This window comes from Emys orbicularis, chromosome 5 (genome assembly GCF_028017835.1).
Source record: "Emys orbicularis isolate rEmyOrb1 chromosome 5, rEmyOrb1.hap1, whole genome shotgun sequence".
NCBI lineage: Eukaryota > Metazoa > Chordata > Testudines > Emydidae > Emys > Emys orbicularis.
The window spans coordinates 15,015,782-15,038,991 of record NC_088687.1 but is presented as its reverse complement, the minus strand read 5'-3'; the positions used below and the strand labels follow the sequence as shown (position 1 = coordinate 15,038,991).

Sequence of the window (23,210 nt, the reverse complement as noted above, 5' to 3'; positions counted from 1 at the left end):
AGTATCGTTTAGCCGGTTACCACTAGATGGCTGCATTATTCACACATCTGTTGGAGTCTAGAGCTGGCACCAGCGGTTAGTTTTCTGATTGTACTGGAGCCCATTAACATTTCTGTGACAGTGCCGAGGGTCAGTGAAATGTGAACAAATACTCTTGACCACATATTTCCACTGCCCAGGTTCATGGTGATGAGGCACAGCTAAAGCCATTTCATTTTATAGCTGGGAATCCCCAAGGGGAAGATGACTGGTTGTTGGGTACCAATGCAGAGCAGAATGGTTTTTGGAAGGGGGAAGAGAAATTATAGGCTCAGCTCCTGATTCATTAGCATTTACACTGTAAGCTCATCAGGGTAGGGACTGTATCTTCCTATGTGTCTGTGCAGAGCCTAGTCCAATGGGGCTCAGCTGTGACTGGGCCTCAGAGCTACTGGAATACAAACACATCATAAGAATGGCTCAGATCCTGGGTTGTGCTTTGGTCACTTTGCAATGCTCTCCCCTTGCAAAGCGGCTCTAATGTTGGTGAATTCAGCCTTCCCTGTGCAGGCAGATCCTCAGGGGGATTCTCTGAGCCACCATAGCTGCTCCCACACCAACCTCTCTTGCAGCCAGGGCAGGGGGTGTGGCCATGGAAAAGGGGCATGGCTTGGGAATCCCTATGCCCTAGTGTAGGGTTCCCAAATTTTTCTCCCCGGAGGCCCGCTCGTGCAGCTGCAATGGGCACTTCAGCGCAGTATTAACATGCGTCCATCAGGGAGAGGGGCACCACAGGGCGTGAGCTGCCCCTCGCCTCAGCAGGGACCAGGGCCAGCGAGAGGGCGAAGGGGCCAGGCAGGTGCCACAGCCAGCCCCCGCCAACACCCCCTGCCTCAGCAGCCTGCTGAGTGCCTTGAGCTCGTCACCTGCAGCCCTGCCTCAATCAAACACCCAATACCCTGCGTGCCTCACAGACACCCCCTGCCTGGGAACGAGGAAAGGGCCTGAGGGCTGCCATTGCCGGGAAGAGGCCCAGCCGTTACCTTGACGGTCCCCATCATGGCATCGTCCAGGTGGAAACCAAGTGGCACCGCCGAGTCCCGGTACCTGGGGGACCCACGGGACCAATACTCCAGGGAGCCTGACAGCCAGGCATGGGGTGTGGCCACTCAGAGCAGAAACAGCTGTGAACCTTCCAGCCTCCTCCAGCCACCCTGGGAGCCGTGGCCTCTTGGGGCTCGCCCCTTCTCCTTGCCCTCCATCTGGCAGCTCTGCTTTGACCTCTGCTGCCTGCTGGGGACGCTGGGCTCTTCCAGCCCTAGGCGCAGGCCATCTCCAGCGGCACTCCATCAACATATACAGTTTGGTGGGGGCAACACGCCCCATGCCCCTCCCAAACTCCACTCATGGCCGACTCCCTGGGACTGTGCCTTTAGGCTGCGGCCCACAGTTTGAGAACCCCTGTCCTAATGACCCCTTGTTGTCTTTCGCAGTTGATGTAGTTTAGAGCAGCCTTCAGGCTGTTGCAATCCGTGCTAGAGAGCCAAGAGGCACAGAGCAACCCCAGGATCATGGGAGTGAAAAGAGCATCTTTGTGCTCCTTGGCCGTAGCTGAGGATCCAGCCCTGTCATTCTAAACACATAAGAGAACCACACTGGTCTCACCACATGTGATCAGGAATCCTTTGCTACTCCGATCCCCTCCTCCCCCCAACAGCCAAGCAAACACCAAACAGCACCCCCGGGCACTAATACGTCTGACCGCAGACCCAGTTTGCCCCTCAGTAGGAAAGAACATGTTTCTAATGTATGCTACAGATGGGCCTCCACTTTTGGTCAATGTGAAACCACTAGCTGTGAGGCTGGGATGCAGGACATCATCAGCTGAATTCAGGCTCATCCTATTAAACTGGGCTGGGGGGCAGAACCTCCCTGTGCCGAAGTGTTTGTCCTGAGCCTCGGCTCACTTGCTCCTGGGTAGCTCCACTCAAGGCCGGCTCCGGCTTTTTTGCTGCCCCAAGCGGCGAAGAGAAAAAAAAAAAAGAGAAAAAAAAAGATAAAGCCACAATCGGCGGCACTTTGGCGGCTGCTGTACCGCGCCGCTTCATTCTTCGGTGGCAATTCGGCGGCCGGTCCTTCCCTCTGAGAGAGGCGGAGGGACCTGCCGCCGAATTGCCGCCAAAGACCCGGACGTACCGCCTCTTTCCATTGGCCACCTCAAGCACCTGCTTCTTGCGCTGGTGCCTGGAGCCGGCCCTGGTTCCACTGGCTGCAGTGAACTCACTCCAGATTTACACCAGGGTATGGGAGAAAGAACTGAGGTCCTTTGTCTTTTGCAAGGTGCAGTTGTAGTGACCCAGCTAGAATTCATGTGCCTGGGAAACTGGGGGCAAGAGAGTCAGTAGCCAAAGGCGCAAAGAAGGCAGCCGAATTATTACAGTGGCAAATGGGAAAACACCACAGAGCCACTCAAAGGCCCAACGGGAGCATTTCTATTGACTTCCATGAGCTTTGGATCAGTGGCGCCACTCACTGAATCTGCAAGTTTTGCAGGAGAACCATGACAGGTCGTTCAGAAGGTTGTCTGTGTATCTCCCTGTCCTTGAGCCCCTTGTACCAGGAGGGTGTCAGGTGGTGGGGGTGGAGGCAGGGAGCAAACATACCTTTTAATCAGAGCTTTGTCTTGGAACGCCTAGGAGTCTGAAATGGACCTGAAAGCACTTGCTTCGTATTCATTAATCAGTGACTCTCCTGCCCTTCCAAATGCCAGCTCACACAGTCCTTTGCATATTTACAATGGAAATGTGCTTGGTTTACCCAAATGACCGCTTGGAGTAGCTGCCTCCCCTCATAATACCTATGCAAATGTTACTTCACACAGACTCCCAGCAAACATGCCAAAGCAATCTCGCTAATCACTCAGATCCATTTCTGTTTTCCCACGCAATTGTAACCTTTGATGCTTGGGACTTGTCCTCCCCTGGCAGGCTCACACCTACTTGCTGGCTTGTCAATCCTTCACTACATGCATCTGAATCATTTGCTCAACCCCTTATCCTTTTACTCTGACTTCTGTCTTTTTGCTGATACAGGCAGATGGGCGTTTGCTATGTTCAACAGCACTCAAAGAATTAATCCAATGCTGCAATTCTAGGACTGGCTGTAACTAGTAGGTTTAAAGTGAAGTGCTCTACAAACTGGGGACTAGGCTAGTTATTTAAACCAGGTGTTAAGTGGGGCGGAAGGCACAAGCTAAATGTTTGTGATAGTTGCGTGTTGTCAACTCATTTATTCAGTGTGCAGTTACTATCCTGCGCTCTGCAGAATCACAGAAACGAGACGAGGCCTGTTACCTTAGCTAGTCCATTCCACTGCCAGGATTGGATTGCTCCCTACAGAACATTTTCTAGCACATTGCTGAGGTTTATTTTAAATGTCCTATGAAATGGGGCTTCCCAATTCTATCTTTACTTATTGGTATTACGGGTGCACCTAGATGGCCCAAATGATTGGGCTCCCCTGCTATCTAGGTCTTGTACATACACATAAGAAGAGACAGCCCCTGCCCCAAGGAGTTTACAATCACAATAGACAAGACAATGGCTGTCACAGAGCAGACACAGAAGGTGAAACTAGCACTGAGCGGTGAAGGGACTCAGCCAGGCTCACACAGTCCCAGTGTGGCAACTGGCCTGCTAAGACCCAGGTTGCCAGATTCCCAGTGCAATGTCCTAGACTCTAGACCAGGGGTGGGCAAACTACGGCCCATTGCCCAGCCCCTGAGCTCCTTCCCAGGGAGGCTAGCCCCTGGCCCCTTCCCTGCTGTCCCCCCTCCCCGCAGCCTCGGCTTGCCCCACTGGCTGCAACGCTCTTGGCGGCGGGGCTGTGAGCTCCTGGGGCAGGGGGCTGGGTGCAGGGAGTGAGGGCTCCGGCTGGGGGTGTGGGCTCTGGGGTGGGGCCGGGGATGAGGGGCTCAGGGCTGGAGCAGAGGGCTGGGTGCAGGGAGTGAGGGCTCCGGCTGGGGGTGTGGGCTCTGGGGTGGGGCCGGGGATGAGGGGCTCAGGGCTGGAGCAGAGGGCTGGGTGCAGGGAGTGAGGGCTCTGGCTGGAGGTGTGGGCTCTGGGGTGGGGCCGGGGATGAGGGGCTCAGGGCTGGAGCAGAAGGTTGGGTGCAGGGAGTGAGGGCTCTGGCTGGGGGTGTTGGGCTCTGGGGTGGGGCTGGGGATGAGGAGTTTCGGGTGCAGGAGGATGCTCAGGGGCTATGGTGGGGAGATTGGCACCCCCCCAGCTCTCAATCCCCACAGCAGCATCTGGGCTGTGGGGGGAGGCACCTCTCCCCGCCGCAGCAGCTCTGGGGCTGGGGCTGTAGGATAGGCGCCCCTCCCGAGGCCCCAGCATGTCCTGGCTGGGGGAGGGCCTCCCTGGCCACGCCTAGGTCCGGGTTGGGCCGCCCTGACCAGGTCCGAGCCGCTCCGGCTGTACCGCCCTGGTTGCAGCTGGGTCCGGGCCGCCTGGCTGCGCCTGGGGCCGAGCCGGGCCGCCTTGGCCGCGGCTGGGCCTGATACAGCTGCGGATGGGCCTGATCAGGCCGCGGCTGGGTTCCAGGCCGCTCCGGCCGTGGCTGGGGCCGCCCTGGCCACGGCTGGGCCCGATCGTGCCGCACCGCAGCAGAGTTGGGGCCGGGGGAGGGGCAGGTTGGGAGCCAGGCTAGGTGGGACCGGGGGAGGGGCGCTCCTCCCCCAGTAGGTCCCCGGGCAGGTTTCCTGAGCGCCTGCGCGGTGCTAAATAGGCTGCTGCGCGGCCGCACAGCTTACAGGGAACTTAGGTTGGAAGTGGGTTAAAGCTCCTATGAGAGCAAACCTCCAGTGTAGATGTGACCTCCATTTCTGAAGGGCCTATGAGTGTAGTGTCTAGGGAGGCTGAAGCTGAACAGAGTTGCAGTTCTACGCATCTGTGCCGAGTATGACCCCTGCTGGTCACATGCAGACCAACAGCAACCCACGCTGTGAATTACCTTCTTCTCATCGATGTCCAGCTGCTCCTCTTCCTTGTCCACATCTTTTGGCAAGTCTTTGATTTTATTCAGCAGCTCTGCTTTGGGGGCTGACATGTTATAGTAAGCACTGCAGGTGACCGAAGTTACAGCAGCTTCCTTTTCTTCGCTTCTATACCCCAGTGAAAAAGACGCACAACAGATCCAGAGAGGGGGTTTAGATTAGATAAGGGACTAGAAAAATGTCAAAATCAAAGTGTCAGGGTATCAGCTGGGATAGTTTATTAATACTGTCTGTTAAGAAGACTGCCGCTTCCCACCAGTAGATGGTGCATGTCAGCCATTTTCAAATCCCTCCACGCTGGGAAAGCCAGCACAATCGCACTGATGTTTGGTTGTCTGCTAACAACTTGTCTAAACACTGGGGCCGGATCCTCAGCTAGTCTAAACTGGTATAGCGCCACTGAAGTCAATTTAATTGAATATCTTATCCAGCATAATCCAGTTATAATTTATTACAGCAGGGCTTCTCCAGCTGTTGCATTTGGCCCTCTGTCTTATATTAGGCATTCTTCAAAGTTTTGGGTCATTTTTGCAGCACACTGTAGTGTTTTTTATAAGGGATTCCCCCAGGCTCTCCCCCCCCGCCCCCCAAAAAATATTGCCTCTCATAAGCTATCTGCTTTCCCAATGATTTGGTCCCGATTCTGTTCTCCCACCAGTTTTACACTGAGGCAATTCCATTGGGTTCAGTGGAGTTACTCCTGGTTACCATGGTGTGAGATCAGAATTAGGCCCTTTCCCTCTGGTTTGGGGGCATAGCATGGATCTCAGTTTCCAAAAACATGGGAAATGCCACTGCAGAGATTAGCCAACAAGGGGGTGGAGTCAGGGGCAGCGCAACCCATTAGGGTGCTAACATTTGGGGGGCGGTGACCGCGGCGGCCGGATCTTCAGCCGCCTCGGTCGACGGCGGTATTTCGGGGGCGGGACCTTCCGCCGCCTCTGTCGGGGGCGGTATTTCGGGGATGGGACCTTCCGCCGCCTAGGGCGGCAAAAAAGCTGGGGGCACTCCTGGGTGGAGTGAAGCAACCTCTCCCTCCCCATGTCTCTATACCAAACTCAGCACCATATTCTCTACTGGCCTTAGTGTCCTGGAGCTTAGAGGAGAGAAGGTCCCGAGGCCAATGGCTACGCACAGCCAAGACGGTAGGAAACCCTTTTACAGAATGATTTGCTAATCCCAGTGTATGGGGATTGAGCGCAAACTAGTGCTCCAGCCTCACTGGCAGGAAGAATTCAGCCTGCACTCTTCCATACAAGCGAGCAGGCGAAATAGCTCTTCTTACATATCAGCCAACCCCCCACATGAACCGGGCTCACCTGTCATCCTCAGGCACCGGCCTGCTGGCTTTCTTTTGCATCATCTTCCTTTTCTCTTTCAGCAAGCTGGTTCCATTGGGAAAGATCCCTTCCATTAAGTCCATGGTTGTCTTCATTTTGGAGTCTGGATCCAGGATATCTGCTAGAGACTTATCCCTGTGGATGATTTCCTTGGCCAGGGCCTCTGACTTAATATCCTCCGGGGTCTTCTTCTTTATCACTTGAATAGCTGTGCCCTGAGTCCCGGGGCTGAGGCCACCATTTTCCGAATCCTTCCCCTGGGTGTCTGGCTCTTTCAGGTTGCCCCCGAGTTGTGCTGCATTCTGCTTCGCAGAGTTTGGCCGCTCCCCTTGAGCGGCAGGCGACTGGTGCGGTGACTCAGTGTTCCCAACAGACGGTGAAGCGGCCCAGCTGTTTTCCCTGCTGATGGAACTCAACCCCGGCTTCTCCCTGTCAGCCAGATTCCTGGGAAACCTGCCCAAGCTGCTGTGGACAGAAAAGTTCTATGATAAACATGGGGTGAAGGGCTCCTTTTGGACAGTGAAGGTACGGCACAAGCAAGAGAGGTGTATAGTAAATCACATTTCCCTTTCCACTCCACTTTCTCTGGTCTATTTGAACTGTAAGCTCTTTGGGGCAGAGACAGCCTCTCGCTAAGTGTTTGTACCTAGAAAAACCCACTCTAGGAAGCTAGTGGCGCCAGAAGTAAATGATCCCCATGACTCCGAACACGGTTGCTTCCTTATTCCAGTAAAGATCGAATGGGTGAGTTACAAACTTCTTGTGTTGGACAATATGGGGCAACTGTTGCGCTCACTCCCAGTGACACGTAACAAGCTGATCCTTGCTGTGGGACCTTAAACTACAGCAGCCACCCTCCTAGCAAGCGTTCGGAGATCAGGTTCGTCAGCCCCACAAGGAAGTCAATCAGCTTGACATTCTCAAGCTGGGAACGAGAATAAGCCTGAACAGTTCAAATCCTAGCGGTCCTTTTCACACTGACACCAAAGGTTCCTTAACAACTCACTGCCACAGCCCTGCTAATAAAGTCAGGATGGGCCCGATCCTCAGCTGGTGTAACTTGGGGTAGCTCCTTTGAAGTCCACACAGCTGCTCTGACTTACACCAGCCCACAGCCTGCTTTACAAGTTACTCCGGCGGGATAAACTCATTGTATTCGGGAGCTGCGATATTTGCGTGGCCACCTCTTGACACCCAGTCGCCCTGTTGTGACAGGATCGTTTTGCACAGGCTCTGCCATATATTCTGGGACACTTTGATCCTGCATGCCTAGGTTTCATGTGGGATCATCCCAGGGGTGAAAGTGAGCCGGTACGGGCCGGTACTCCATACCGGTAAGAACCTGCACTGGCCCACACCCAGCCCACATTAAAGCGCTGCCGTGGCAGCGCCTTAATGTCCCTTCCCTTTTTGCCTCCTGTCGAGGGCCCTGCCGCTAGGGTCCGTACCAGCAGGGCCACCGACAGTGGGGGGGAGGGGGTAAGGGCAGCAACGTTAAAGCGCTGCTGCGCCATCACTTTAAGGACAGTCTTTTGCTGTGGAAGCACTTCTAAGGATCCTCAAAGCGCTGCTGCAGTAAAGGACTGTCCTTAAAGCGCTTTAACGTCGCTGCCCCTTCCCTCTGTCGGCGGCACTGCCAGTAGGGTTCGTATCGGCAGAGCCGCCGACAGGGGAGGCAAAAGGGACCCGGACATTAAAGCGCTGCCCCGGCAGGGCTTTGGGGATGGTCCTTTGCAGCGGCAACGCTTTAATGTTGCTGCGCCCCCCACCCATTGGCGGGGCCGCCGACGGGAGCGGGGGGGGGGGGGCACAGCAACGTTAAAGCACTACTGCGGCAAAGGACCCTGCAGCACTTTAACGTCCCTGCCCCTTTTGCCCCCCCGGCCGCTGACGGGCAGGGGGGGCAAAAGGAGCAGCTGCCCTGGGGCCAGCGATTTAAAAGGGCCCGGGGCTCCGGACGCCGCTGCCCCTACCGCAGCAGCGGTGTCTGGAGCTCTGGGCCCTTTAAATCAACACAGGAGCCCTGGGCGACGCGGTCCAAGTGCTGGCTGGGGGATGCGGACCCCCCAGCCCCGCCCCTTCCGCCCAAGGCCCCGCCCCTTCCGGGGGCCAGAGCCACCCCCCGTACCGGTAAGTGTCCTCAGTTACTTTCACCCCTGGATCATCCCCCTCAAAACCTGGGACGTCCCTCTGACCACTGGAATGGAGAGCACCCACCGCAGCACGTCAGAACCCCAGGACTGACTCTCCTCTCACGCAGCAGTGAATAAGGAGTAACTCCATTGAAGTCTGTGCTGTAACTGAGAGGAGAATCAGGCCCAGTATATTCTCTTAGTTACAGGCCCCAGTGATAGCATAGGTTTATGAGACACATACAGCTGCACAGGGCCTGTTTAACAAGGGACCCCCTTGCCCGGCCAGTGCCACCTACAGTAATGGACCTGCCAACTTTGGGTACTTACTCAGGCTCACAGATCTCGGGCTGCAAGGCTAAAAACAGCAGTGTAAACGTTCGGATTTGGGCCGGAGCCTGGGCTCTGACGGGGGTGGGTCTCAAGACCCCAGGCTCCAGACCGAGCCCGAGCGTCGACATCGCTATTTTTAGCCCTGCAGCCCAAGCCCCACAAGGAAGAGTAGGCGCCGCGGGTTTTTTATTGCCGTGTAGGCGCCACAGAGCTTGAAAACCAGAAGGAACCATTTCATCTGCCCCCTTGTATAGCAGAGACCACAGTCTCAGCATTCTCCTTCTTCCTTAGTGTCATTGATCCTTCCCTGTCCGCCCACAGAGCCAGAGGCTAGCAAGCCCTGGTGACAGAGACTTTGTCCAACTTCCCTGCTTTCCTTGCTGTGTGTGTACACTCCCTAGAAGCCTTTCCGCTCAGCTGGTGGCTGTGAATGGGTCCCATGGGTATGCAATGCTGGGGGTGAGGGTGGTCCGTCAGACGGATTGGGCCCGGCATATCTTACCCCTTATGGCCCTACAAAGACTAAAACTGGCCCGGGAAGACACGATGGCATTACAGCTCTCCCTTACCTTGCTTTGGCCTCTTCTATAAGCCTCGTGGATTTGTCTCCTGTTGCCCCACCTGCTTCAAATGCAGCCGGGGGAGGAGGTGGAAATATCTCTGCGTCGCCTGTGAAAGCGCTGGGGCTCCACTCAGGAAGAGGAGGAGGTGGTGGCAGAGGGGGTGAGGGTTTAAATGCAGTCCCTGCAGCACCAGGCTGCAAGTCCTTGATAAACACCTCATCGTCTCCTTCTTCCGGCACGCCCGGTGGGGGAGTCAGCTGAAGGCCTGACTCGGAGATCCGCAGAGAGATCTTCCCAGAGGGAGGAGGCGTCTCTGAATCGGAAGAAGTGCTGCTTTGTGTCGGTAGGCTCTGCCATCTTGGAAAGAGCTTCTGCCCAGACACCTGAGAAGACACCGAGCCCTTTAGGAAGCTGTCATCATTGACCGAATGAGCCCATTTCACTTTTGGTGGGAAGTGTCTCTGAGGCAGCATGGCCCTTCTCTGTATCGCTTCTTCGGCTGAGTCCTCAGGGGAGCTGGCATCGCGGTACAGAGGCCGTGCCTGACCGTTATCATTGCCTTCGGGGGGGACGGCGTCTAGTTTGGCACGTTGCCTCATTGCCAGGCTGTCCCCAGCAGCCTGCAGGTCTGAGGGAGTCTGGGTGGAATAAGCAGCGCTAGATGAGGACTGGCCAGGTCCAGAAGGAATACGGTTAAGGAGCAAGGGTCTGGCGCCCTGCTTAGGTTCAGAAGAATGATTCTTCAAGTCTGTTGGCGATGGGACACACCTTTGAGTCCTGCTGATATGCCTAGGGGGTTCTGAGGCCTGGTAGCTCTCAATCAGAGTGGATGAGCTTGTGAGGTCATTGCCAGGAGGATGGGGACGATAATTTGGGATTGTTGGCTTTTCAGAGTGGCTTCTTTTCTTACTGCTGTCGGACCTAAGACAAGATATAACTACCATAAATCTAACATTTTCATTCAGGGAGCAAACGTAGCTGCCATGTATCCCTTTAAAAAGCTAAGAACTCACATTAGACCTTAATACCGGAGGCATGCTGCCAATTTCTGCCTCCAGTTAAAGCTGATTTCAATGGGATTGCATGGGTGAAACCAGCAGTTAATTCTGGTCCACTTAGCATAGGCGCACAGATATTATGGTGATGGGCTGGGCACCATATAAGGACCTAGAGAAATAAAAATTACAACTAATCTATGAATAGGTTATTTTTTTCAAAGGCTGATGTGTAACAGGGTGAATAATCTGGTTTGAGGACTGTAGGAGAACTATATTTCTGTGGGCATGAGATTCATGAAGTTTGATCCAACTTACAGAAAACAGCAGAAACTGTAGCTAATAATGCAGGCAACATAGCAAATCATGTAGGAACTAAGCAACACAGCTATCTATACAGGGACAACGTAGGCCCAATGAATTAGTTATTTAGCTCCAGTCAGCATCTTGATTTATTATTGGCAGTGCAGGTAGCGACTCCTAGATTTAAGGTTGCCAGACACTTCTTATTAGAAGATTCTGTTTTCAGTTGCTTATAATTTTGCCAAATTTAAACTGTGTGGGTCCCATGCTGGGTGTCTGCTTTAAATTGATTTTTTTTTTTTTGAAAGTTTCAGCTAAAATAGTTCAACTGCTTCCAAGAATGAGACTAGGGAGAGATATATTGTTTTATCCATCTTAAAAAATTCTTACAACTGTGAGGTCCTCTGGAAAAATAGCATATTTTGTACTATTAATGCAACTTATTAGACTTATCGTAATGCATACACACAAGGAGGACCCAAGTAAGCTTGCAGAGGCAAACTTAATTCTGACATTCCCTAACTTTTGAGTGCTCAACTTTGCAACATCAATGTTCTTTTAATGTAGGGTTGGGGTGTTGTGTGTGTTTTTTTTTTTACATAGTGCCAAATGGGTTCCAGGCACTTTGCAGACAATACAAAGACAAGTACTTTGCCCCAGTGAGCTACCAATCTGAATGGACAACAGACTAAATTGTTCACACCACTTTTAAGGATGTTCTCAAATGAATCAGAAATACAGCACTAGTCTTATAAGTGAAAGCCCCACTTAGAACATCATATAAAATTCATCATATAAAACCTGAGCAGTTATTTAGCTGGAAAACAAAATGAATGATGATAACAATTAATAATACATACAAGATATTCCAAGCATGCATTAGGCTGTAGAAAAAAAATCCTATAGCATTGCCATTATATTTGTATATAGTTTAAAGACTGCACTATTGAAATGATCTGTAACATGTGCTGTATGAGATTTGGGGCCAAAAGGTGCTTTAGGTTATGCTGGTGTACATCAGCAATAACTCTATCAAAGCCTTGGGGTTACTCTGGATTTACATTGGTGTAACTGAGAACAGAATTTGGCAGCTTATGGCTGGGAAGATGGGGCTGTCTGTGGTTCTTGGACAGCAGCGATGTGTGATCTTTGAGCCACTCAGTGTTTGTCACAAGGACCGGATGGTAGTTCTCCAATTTAGAGACCTGTCACACGGTAGGAACATTTGCTGATCCTCAAAACTGGTAGAGCCACATCAGTTACACATACGGCACTAACAACCCAGATGTTGGAACTTGGCAACGCAGCATACGGAAAGGAATACAAGTCAAGGGACCACATTAGCTCTAATGAGGTCTCATTTCACTTGTCCATTTAAAGGACTAACCCTGCTCTAACAAAGCTCTTTTTAAAGAAATAGGGCTGGATTCTGGTCACCACTCTGGCAGTGTATAGAGCAACAACCGGGGAGAATTCCACTAGCATAGGAGCTGCATAGGTCTGGCATACGTGACCCTATATTGCTCCCTTTGCGCCCCTCGGCATCAGGGGTGCACTGGGGGCAAACCTGGGGGAGGTATTGAGGATGTGAGGGGGAGAAGCTATAGCACTCAGAGCTTTAGCTATTCGGGGCTGCAGAACAGTCCATTGGCAGCCATAGGGAGGCTGTCATAAGGTAGCGCAGCCATTGGGGCTGCTCTAATTTACACCAGGGGTCACACTGGTCCCTGGCAGGTACAATCTGGGTGGCACAAAGGTTGCTTACAGCTACCTTTCCTCCCCTCTCAGGCTGTTCTCTCAGGAGGCGCAGCACAGAATGTATCATACTATATTGTATTCTAATGTGCCTGAACTGTTCTATATGGGCCAGACTGTGACCCTCTTACTCACACTGGGGCGCAGTGACTGGTGCAAGTAGTCCTATAGACTTCAGGGGGCCTCCTCATGTGACTTCACTGATGTGAGTAAGGGAATCAAAATATGGCCTAACTGGGCTTTTTAAATCTGGGAAGGGTCCAGGCCTGTTCCCACTGAAGTCATAGGCAAAACTCCCACTCACTTTAGTGGTGTAGGGTCAGACTCAAAACATTTGGTTCTGATATTAACACCCACAGCTGACACTGCTCATGTCTGCGTTAGCAGGGTGACCAGAGGTCCCAATATGATCTGGACCGTCTCGATATTAGGGGCTTTGTCCTATATACGCAACTATGTCCCTCCTCCCTCTCCCTCCCCCAAAAAAGTGCCCCAATTTTTCACACTTGCTATCTGGTCAGCCTACATGTCACAGTGGGGTTGATGAGACAAAACCACCCACAGAGGATCCTTTGTGGAGTCTCCAGGCAACACATGAACAAAAAAGTGTCACCACCGAGTAGTGATCCAGCTATGTTTTTTTCAAGCACATGAATGGCACACACACAAAACCCAGGTACACAACGTGACATGGGCCCAGTGCAGGGCTGGGGTGAATGGGCCCGTAACTTCCCAGAGTCAGAGGAGTTTCAGGGGTGTATTTGGTCCCTACAGCCATGTTTTATCTATCCAAAGAAGCCTGACCATTAAGTGCAAGGCACTTTACATTCCACGGGAAAATATGCTAATATAACGCACGCGCTGCGGATGCAGTAGGAACATCACAAAGATGTGAAGATAGTAATAATAATCCAGGAATGCTGCTCTTGGCAGGAAAACACAGAACAGAATAACCCATTTCCTGCCCCTCTTGGCTCGCTTTCAGACCTGGTGTTAAATCTAGTTACTTAGAACGCTGCTTGGAACAGAGAAGGAAACAATGGAAGTTATAATGCAGTGAAGAATTATGAAACACTGAAGGTAAAAAAAAAAATGGAGAGGGCAGGAAGAGTTTAAGAATAAGAGCCAGCTGTGTCATTCTCTAATGAGCACTGCAAACATTGTTCAAGCCCTGTAGGAAAACTGCATGTTTTTAAATATTCAAAAATGGTGGCGACGTAGGGCAAAATTCTCTTCTGTGGTTTACACTACAAATCTCTAAGGGGCACAGGAGTTGTGAGACTGGATCCAGGGCCGGCTCTGGAAACAAAACAAGCTGGTGCTTGGGGCGGCACATTTTTAGGGGCGGCATGGCCGGCGCCAGAATGCCGCCCCTGCCGCCCCTAAAAATGTGCCCCGGCCGCCCTAGCTCACCTCCGCTGCTGCTGCCGCTCGCGCGCCGCTACTCACCCTCCCTCCCAGGCTCTCAAACCTGGGAGGGAGGGGGAGATCCCGAGCGGCCGCGGCGCGCGAAACAGCTGATTCGCGCGCCGCTGCTCCCCCTCCCTCCCAGGCTTGAGAGCCTGGGAGGGAGGGGGAGACTCCGAGTGGCCGCGGCGCGTGCGCCGCTTCTCCCCCTCTCTCCCTCCCTCCCTCCTAGGCTTGAGAGCCTGGGGGGAGGAGGCAGGGCTGGAGATTCGGGGAAGGGGCGGAGTTGAGGCGGGGCCGGGGGTGGGGTAATTAAAAAACGGGGGGGGGGGGGGGCCAAAATTGTTTTAGCTTGGGGCGGCAAAAATCCTAGAGCTGGCCCTGACTGGATCAGAGCCATCTAATCCAATATCCTGTCTCTGACTTGCCCTGTCTTGTCCACCTGGACTGCATTTCCAGCACTCACTGCATTGTTGCCCCGATGCCGTTCGATGGCGATTTGGGAGATGGCTGGGGGTGTGATTCCCAACATGATGAAAGGGTGGAAAGTATCTTTTTTGTAGGTGGCCGGAGAGCAGAATTCCTTTTTGAATAATTATCTTAATACTGCCTGGGTTTTGCTGTGATCACATGTGTCTAGAGCTTTGTATAGGAGTCTTCTTAATATTTAAATACAAACAAATACATAAAACAGATCAACGTGAAATCTGGTCAGTATCAAAAACCCTGTTACTTAGCAGTGTCAGTACTATGCATGCCCCTGCACCCCCTACCTATTTTGTGGGCTTTACAGTCAAATTTAAATGTGTCCCTCCACCAGTACTGAGAGAAAGACCCTGACTGTACAGGGAAAACAAGGAAACTGCCTCACGGCAAAGCCCCCAGTCCAGCAAGGTACCTAACCACCTGCCCACCTATAGCCAATGGGAATGTTCATGTGCTAAGATTAGGTACCCTGCTGGATCAGGGCCAAATAAACATATAGGGACATTAGGGTAATTTTCCTCCAGTTTCTCTCAGTTGTGGTTGTAGAGATTTACAGAGACCCAGGAACTTAAGACGTGACATTTAACAATAGCAGGTCAAACACTGTCAGAGAGAAGTGTTATTTTTAAGTTAACGGGACTTCTGCATACTAAACGAGGACAGACCATGCTACAGAAATGTGCATCGGGGAGAGGAGATCTGAGAGAAGGGTTTTACCTTTAACTAATTTCTATGCTGAAAAACAAGAGCTAACAGCAGCTTAGCCCCTCTAACTCTCCAGGTGTGCCACATAAGACAACCAAAATGAGGTCTCCCAGTGCACCCAAAGCATATGGTTTGTCCAGCTCCTAATATCCCATTCATTTAAATCGAGGACATATTACAGTTGCTGCCAACAATAAAGGGGTTAGCACCAGCAGCTGGAGAAGAGACATAAATATAAACCTACCTGTCTCCTGCGCCAGCCATGTAAGAAGGATTTTTCACCAAGTGGCCAAATTCATTACTTTCCCCTCTCAGCAAGTCCTGGAATGCAATAAGGAGCAGAGTGAGCAGAAGGTTGAAAACGTCTGAAGCTTCTTAACACCAGAGCACTCTGTGTGTCATTTACACTGGGAAGTCAAGAATGGGAGTGTGGTCTAGTGGTTAGAGTAAAACTATGCCACCAGGGACCTTCTGAGGTGCTAGCTAAACCAAATGGATTCACCCCAGCTAACACACGGAGGCCTGCTCAGCAGCATTTCTACCACCACCCTCCCTAAGAGGTTCCACAGAAGGATGGGGGCCTACGTTCCCTTCAGAGGTGCCCCCCGGTGAAGGCTGCTGTGGAGATGCCATGAATCAGCCATTACCCTCACTTCCCCGGCCAACACCGCTCCCTTTCCTGCTGCCCTGGCCACCTGCTGGTCACCCAAGGAAGGGGAGATTGTGGTGGTTTTCTGTGGCCAGTGGCTCTGTGGCCTGACTTACCTCAGTGGAAGCCAGAGTTGAATATTGCCCAGAGACTGAAAGAGCCTTCAACCATACTGTGATTCTGAGGCTGCCATTTTCCTATCATGCCCTTCCTCTGATTGGCAGGACAGCCCGTGCAAGCACAGCACAGATCTTGCTCCCATTACAATCAACGGAAGTTTTGCCCCAGGTGGCTTAAATGGGAACCGGATGAGACCTGTGACTTCCTAAGTGGAAGCTAATTGTCAGTACTGCAGTGATGCTGAGCTGGCCAGGGTAATGGTGCCGTGTAGCAGCAAAATCCTTTTTCCTAGGACACCAAGCCATCACGTAGCTCTTCCTCACCAGAGCTCCACCCAAGCCTAGCCGGCTCACCACCACTGCTCCACTGTAATGAGTCTCTCCGTCCTTTCGGAGTCCATTTCTGATCATGCGCCCACAGCCAGATCTTCAAAGACTCCCATTTGGACACCAAAATAAATGGCTGGATTTCAAAGGACCTCAGCAGGTTGGCTGCTTGGCTCTTTTGAAAGGCTAGTCACTTGTCTCCATGGGAACTGCTGGGTGCTGTGCACATTTGCAAATCCAGTGTTGAACACTGAAAAATCTGACCCTGAGTTCTTTTGGAAATCTGGTTCGGATTGCTTCCCCCATAGGATTACCCGACAGGACAGTAAATGCCAAGCATTCATTTCAAGAGCTCAACCTCTCCTCCCTAACTTTTCTGATGAGGTTTTCAATTTAGGGCCCTTCATTTCAATTTTCCCCTGGTTTTGTTTGTTCTCTTTCCATTGTTGAGCATGGGAGGGGGAGGGTTCGGGCTGATCTTGATTTAGAAGCTGAAAGATAGGCGAGCAGAGAAAGAGAGGAAGACAGAGACTGTGCTCTGCAGACAGATGGCTAATAATTCCACACGGCTATTGATTTCCTCACATCTTGAAACAAATTCCTACAGCGACACTGTGCTGGGGTTCATATTCAGCATGAAGAGAAAAGCATATACCATAAGCGAAGCGCTGAATAGCATACAATGAGCCAAAGAAGTCTGCTTATAAAATGGGAATGAATGTTTTCCACAGAGGAGCTGAGCTGGTTAAAAAAAAAAATTGTGTGTTCCCCTTCTCACACACACTTTTACATTTTTGGTTCTGTACTGTGGGCTCTAGCCCCAATTCCGAACAACATCCCTATTCATGAAAGCAGACACTTAACTTAAGTCCCAGTGGATTTTTAAGTATGTGCTCGAAGTTAAACATAAAGATGCTGTCCTGAATCAGGGTCTAAGGGTACGTCTATACTTACCTCCGGGTCCGGCGGTAAGCAATCGATCTTCTGGGATCGATTTATCGCATCTTCTCTAGACGCGATAAATCGATCCCGGATCGATCCCGGAAGTGCTCGCAGTCGACGCCGGTACTCCTGCTCCGCGAGAGGAGTACGCGGAGTCGACGGGGGAGCCTGCCTGCCGCGTGTGGACCCGCGGTAAGTTCGAACTAAGATACTTTGACTTCAGCTACGTTATTCACGTAGCTGAAGTTGCGTATCTTAGTTCGAAGTGGGGGGTTAGCGTGGACCAGCCCTAAGAGTAAAATTTTTAATAGTGTCTAATTGCTTTAGGAGCCTAAGTCCTATTTTCAAAAGTCAAAAGCCTAAAGCACTTTTGAAAAGTAGGACTTTGGGTCCTAAATCATTGAGGACACTTTTGAAAGTGTTACCCTTACTGCTGGATTTAAGCACATGCTTAAGTGATTTCCTGAACTGGGGTCTATTAGAGTATCTGCACAGTTGTTTCTCTTCTTCCCAGCATCAGTTCCTCAGCTCACACCATTTGGCACCTTCAATCTCACTAATGCATGCATGGGGAAAAAAGCAAAAACAAGCCAACAGGAAAAATAATAATAAAAGGTCTCAGGATGCTCACAATTTGTGCCCCTGACCGAGACAACAGGCTTGGTAAACAGGAGCTTGGAACAACTGGTTTCCAGACTGCCATCGTAAAGTACCTTTTAGTGGTTGGGAAAAAAATATCTTCTGTCTGTACTTTCTCATCTGGAATCCTGTTTATTTTTGTTCCTGCTCTGAAATGCACCAGGAGTCAGAATGGGCTTTGCTTCTTGGCTTTCACAATAACTCTTTCTTAAGGATATGTCCTCTCATTGAATATGAAATGTTTCACAATTGACAGCAGTTGTAGTAATGTTATGTAGATAGGTCCATTCTCCAGAGTGGGGGGGAAAACGATGGGGGGTGTGTGTGTGTGTGTGAGCACTACCTAGGTAAGGTGTTCTAGCCATTTGATATTTAGGTGCTGTTTTTTATGCTTTCCATTTAAAAAGCAGCAAAAGGACTGACGCATTTCAAGGTGGGAGATTTAAAGTGAAGTGTATGATGGGTTTAGGAAGGGCAGACTCCCATTCTTGGTGCATTTCAGAGAGGCTCTCACTCAGCAGAGCACTCCATCTGCGAGCTTCAATCCTTATTTAATTTATTCTACTAAATACTAGAATATTGCAACTGGATACATTTTTTTTTACAGTGGCAGCGGTTCCAGATGCAGATGCTCTTGTTGAGTGGAGCTATCCCTTAAAACCTGGGCCTACGTGGGCAGCCAGGAAACATTTTTAGAAAGAATTCTGCCTATAGAGCTTTCATGCTGTGTTTTCGCTCCATCTCCCTCACTCTCTCTCTCTCTTTCCAACGAAGGGACCCTATATGAAAACGGTGGGACGAATCAGCCCAGCTCCGCTCATGGCTGTGGTGTCAATGGAGCTATACTGATTTACACCAGCTGAGGACCTGGCCCGGGATCTTGCTTTCTTTGAAGTTCATTTGCTGCCAACAGAGTCACTCAACCCTCCCACCCATTTGTGACATCATCACGATTTTCACAACAACCGATTGGATGTGGAAAATATTGGCCCAGTTTCTCCTCTGCAATTGGACTGTAGGGGGATCCTCCAGGGTTGAAGAGGTAATTTAATGGCTCCTAAGGCATACCCCTTCCTGCAGGCAGCAGAGAGGGCATGGCTGGGGGAAAGGGGCGCATGGCTGGGCTTTCCTGCACCCCAGCTGTTGTAGTGGCCTTTGGGGGTCATTAGTGCCCCTAGCCTGCTCTAATTTATGCCAGGGAAATGGCCCGCTGCATTGCAGCTCTAGGCTTGGGGGAGCAGAAAGGTGACTTAAGGACCCCTTTGCACACCCCTTTTCAGAGTTGTGCTCCGTGCTTCTGAGCTTCAGCCAAGTCTCTAGACCTAGGCTTTCAGACGAGGAATAAGCAGCAGGAGCAGATGTACTCTTAAAAGCATTTACACCAACATCCTTTCCCCAAGCAAATCTCCCTAGCATTAAGAAAACAGGGGAAGAGAAAGACAGGAAGGCTGTGCTACCCAGCTAGCTGGCATTTCAAACTGCCCCAGGCTAATTTAAACAGACCATATGGTCCATATTGCAGGGCACATTTAACCGCATTGTGAGTACGGATAACTGAATGTCAGGCTAGCATCATAACACCCCCAGCCTGTGAATATCAGCTGGACAATGGACTTACCCGGTGTTTCTTGTCAGCTGTGGGAGACGACCTGGAGCGCACATGCACCGTGACTGACTGGTTATCAGATCTATCGAGCAAGTCTTCTGCAGACACCGATTTCCCAGATCTCCCGGGCAATGAGGCCTTTTCAAAGACCCGCTCCTCCATCCTGTAGAGGAGCTGGTCGCGTGAGCCACGCTGACCTGCCTGAGTGCTTTTCGGGAGCTCCGGTTTGGCTCTGTAATCTCGGCGTCTGTCCATTTTAAACTGGCTTGCAGAGGAACTGTTGCCGCCATCCTGGTGCCCTTTCTTTTGTTCAAACCCATTGAGATCAAAGCAGCCCGTCAGCCCAGGGGGAAGGGTAGAGGAGACCCGGCCTGTTCTAGACACCTGCTCTAGTGACACTCTCCGGTGGTAAAGCTTCTGATCCTGAAGCGAATTCATGCTGGAGGCAGAGGAGAGGCTCTGGCTGTCCAGGCCGCTGGCTTGCAGGTAGGAGCTTTGCGAGCGCTCTCTCAGGACCCCAGCATCGTGAGAAGGCCGCTTCCCAGTTTTGCGTTCGATGTAGTCCGCGAGTGCGTTCTGCTGCAGCTGCTTCAGCTCTGGCTTGGAGAGATTGATGGTGGAGCGAGCTTTGTTCTCTCGCTCAAAGATCTTGCGCCGGTCAGCCACCGTGTTCTCTGGGAAGATGAAATGGAGGCCTTTCTTCTGGGGGGAGAAGGGCGAGGGCTCACGGTCTGAGACACCCACTTCGTTTATTTTCTCTGGCTCGGAGTAGGACCTCTTCTTCTGCTCGGCCGTCAGCCGCTTCCTGCCCCCGATGCGGGACATGTGCTGTGGCAGCCCAGCGTGGCTCTCCTTCTCAGGGTAATCCAGGAGAGGGACATTGTTCTGCGTAGGAGTGACGCTGTGCCTCTCCTTGGGGATGTGAGGGGATGCTGTGGTGCTCCTCATCCCAACGTGGGCTGAGGCCGGCCTCTGTGCACTCCTCTTGGGTTTGCTCCCAAAGGATGGGCTGATGTCGAGGTCTTTGCGCCTGAACGATGTGGCTCGTAGGACCTTGGACTGAGCGTCTTTAATGCTGTTTCTGTAGTTTCTGCTGAAGGAGGTGTCCAGCTGTGTTCCAGGAGCGTCTTGGACATTATCCTGCCACAGGATTTCCTTCTCTGGCTCGCACATCAGCTGGAACGTGCTTTTGCTCCTTGTCAGACCGTAGTACTCGCTCTGCTGCGCCTGATTTGCTGCCCCTGCCATCTGCTGCTCCACCGGATGCCAATCAACCTCCTCAGGCTTCGCGCTCCCGTTCCTGCTCACCGGCTGCACACCCGGCGGCGTCTCAGAGCCAGTCGTGCTGGGTCGCCTGCACTGTTCGCTGGCTGGCTGGCCATGCTCTTGGGAGTTTGACTTGTTTCGTAGGTCCTCCGTGCTGTTAAGAGAGCACCTAGCGCCGGATGATTGGCTTGGCCTATTTGGCCCATAATTATGTCCAAAGCTGGGCACCCCCATGCTCTGGGGCCTTTGACTGCCTTGCTCACGTTGCTCGATCTTGCTGACCTTCTCCAGCACAGAACAGTGGGGCTTGCTGGATTCCAGTTTCCCAGGCTGGAGGCTTTGGGTGCTGCTGGAGCTTAGCCGGCTCCTGCTGAAATCGGAGGCCTTTGGCTGCAGCAGAGAAGAGGGCGCCTCGTACTTTGGCTCTGCATTGTGGAATGGGGCCATGCTGGCGACGTCGTCCTCATGCCGTGTGAAGGCTTGTCTGTCCAAATCGTTCCACTGGCCACACCCTGGCCCTCTCTGATCCCTCTCTGCTTTATTATTGCGATTTGTGAAAGACCGTTTGGCGTCAGAACAGCCCTCGCATTGTTGCCTCTCCTTTAGCTCCAAACTATGCTGCCTCCTGGTGCTCTCCAGGCTGTTCGGCAAGGATGAAAGGCCAAGCTGCTTGGCCTTACTGTAAGACCACTGATTCTGGCTGGCGGGGTCTCTCTCACTTTTCTGTAGATTAGCATTTTTGTCCTCCTGCAACTCAGCCGCCCAGTACTCCTTGGGCTGATAGAGAGCTTTGCTTTCACTGGCATCCCTCGAGCGGGCCTGCAGTGGCTGTGAATTGTGGTTGGAGTGTGGGGTGTTGCTTGTGCTCTCCCGGATGCCATGCGACGTCACATAAAGGGAGCCTGACTTGTCCTTTTGGGAAGGGGTCGAATGGACGTCAGGGCCCGATGTACTGTGAGGTTTGTACTGAGCGAATTTTGCTTCCTGCTTTTTCTCCGCAGCCGGTGGCCCGTAGTCTGGCCGATAAAAGACGGCCGATCTGTTTGTAAAGCTTTGGTTTCCATTCTCATCGACGCCAGAATGGCTGCAGACCGGGGCCTTCTCATACGAGGCTGGAAGAGGTGGAGCGTATCCACTCTCTTTGGCCAGAGCTGGATAGAGCATCCCATTATTGCTTGCCGAAGGCTGGGGCACCTGGGCAAAGTGTGGCTCGGGGGAAGGTACAGGGTAGACGCCGGTAGGAAGCAAAGGCTGTCCTGGCTGTGCTGCCTGGGAATAGCTGTGCTTCGGTTTCACTCTGGGGCTGCTCTCAGGGCTTTTCTCCACCACAGTGTGCAGCTGCCCTTCCACAAACATGGGTTTCAGCAGCTGTCCCTGCCCCAGGGAGACAGTGCCAGACGACGGAGGCCAGGCCCCTTTCGGCTGAGCTCGACACGGCCTGTTTTGATCGAGGCTGGACCAGGAGCTGGGCCTCTCGTGGTGCCTTATTGCCGCATAGCTGTCACTGCGAGTTGGTGGCATGGGGGGCCCCTTCGGGTGCTGACCCTCACTGTCGGAGGAGCTCCTCCTTTGCTGGCCCCAGAAGGGGACTCCACTGTACCGGCTGTGACCAGGTAGCCTGCTGTAGCCACGGCCTTCTGTCTGCGTCCGCCCCTCGCCGCTTGGACGCAGCGTGGAGGAGTTCACTTCGTACTCCTCAGAGACCCCTCGCTGGGCGTCGTAGACCGTCTTGACGTACCTGATGTCAGCCTGCCTCATCCCCTCCTGCGGGCTGCCTCGGGAGTGCACGTTGTCCATGGAGAAGGAGCGCTCCTTGCAGAAGGAAGGCGCCGGGCACTCGGGGATGCTGGAGTTGGTGGAGAAGGAGCTGTAGGCGGAGTCCCTCTTGCTGTGGAGTTGGGCAAGCTGGTCGATGCTGTTGGTGGACTTGGCTGGCGAAAGGTGGCCAGGGTGATATCCAGAAGGGGTATGGTCCAAGGTTTCCATGCTACCCCACGAGCTGTACTGGTCAGGGCTTCTCCTCAGATAGCCATGGTCATAGCCAGAGAGATCACTCGTGGAGGAACTAGAGGAGAGAGAGAGAGAGAAGGGAAAAATAGACTGTTAGCAAGAGAGGCATGCTTTGGCTTATAAACGAGCTCAGAGGCAAGATGTTTAGTTTTTAGAAGAACAGACGAAAACCCATATTTGGGCCTGACTCTGTTCGCTGTCTGCAGTCATCTTGGTTTACTAAGAGAAATTGCTTGACATTGCAACACATGTCTCCTATTTATCACTGGGGGGGCGGTGGGGGGGAAAATAAAGGCGGAAGCACTGTGCAAGCTTTGGAGCCAGGGAAGATTTGCCGCACCCATCAAACCCATCCAAAGCATTTAAAAAATAAAAATAAATGCAGATGCCAGAGAGGGAAAGAGCAAGGGAGTAGGAGTGGCTGCTTGGGGGAGGAATTGAATCTCTCCCTTTTTTTCCATTTTTTTTCTTTTTATGGAGTTGAAGGCTACTCCCTGGCAGTCTTCCTGGAAACTCAACTGTAGCAGAGAAATTTTGTTTGCTGTGAGAAAACTAAACAGACAAGACAGAAGGGAGACGGGGGGCATGTATGTGTGGA

General features: G+C 52.1%; 1 protein-coding gene across 1 annotated transcript in view; it reads right to left on the bottom strand.

Annotated features, from left to right (window-relative positions):
• SHROOM3 (shroom family member 3) overlaps positions 1-23,210 on the bottom strand; it is a 249,595-nt gene that overhangs the window by 3,050 nt on the left and 223,335 nt on the right. Inside the window, exons 5-9 of the mRNA XM_065405263.1 lie at positions 19,349-22,667; positions 15,299-15,375; positions 9,410-10,324; positions 6,355-6,840; positions 4,993-5,143 (exon numbers count right to left, since the gene is read on the bottom strand). Coding sequence (XP_065261335.1) covers positions 4,993-5,143; positions 6,355-6,840; positions 9,410-10,324; positions 15,299-15,375; positions 19,349-22,667 — 4,948 coding nt within the window. The remainder of the gene's footprint in view (positions 1-4,992; positions 5,144-6,354; positions 6,841-9,409; positions 10,325-15,298; positions 15,376-19,348; positions 22,668-23,210) is intronic.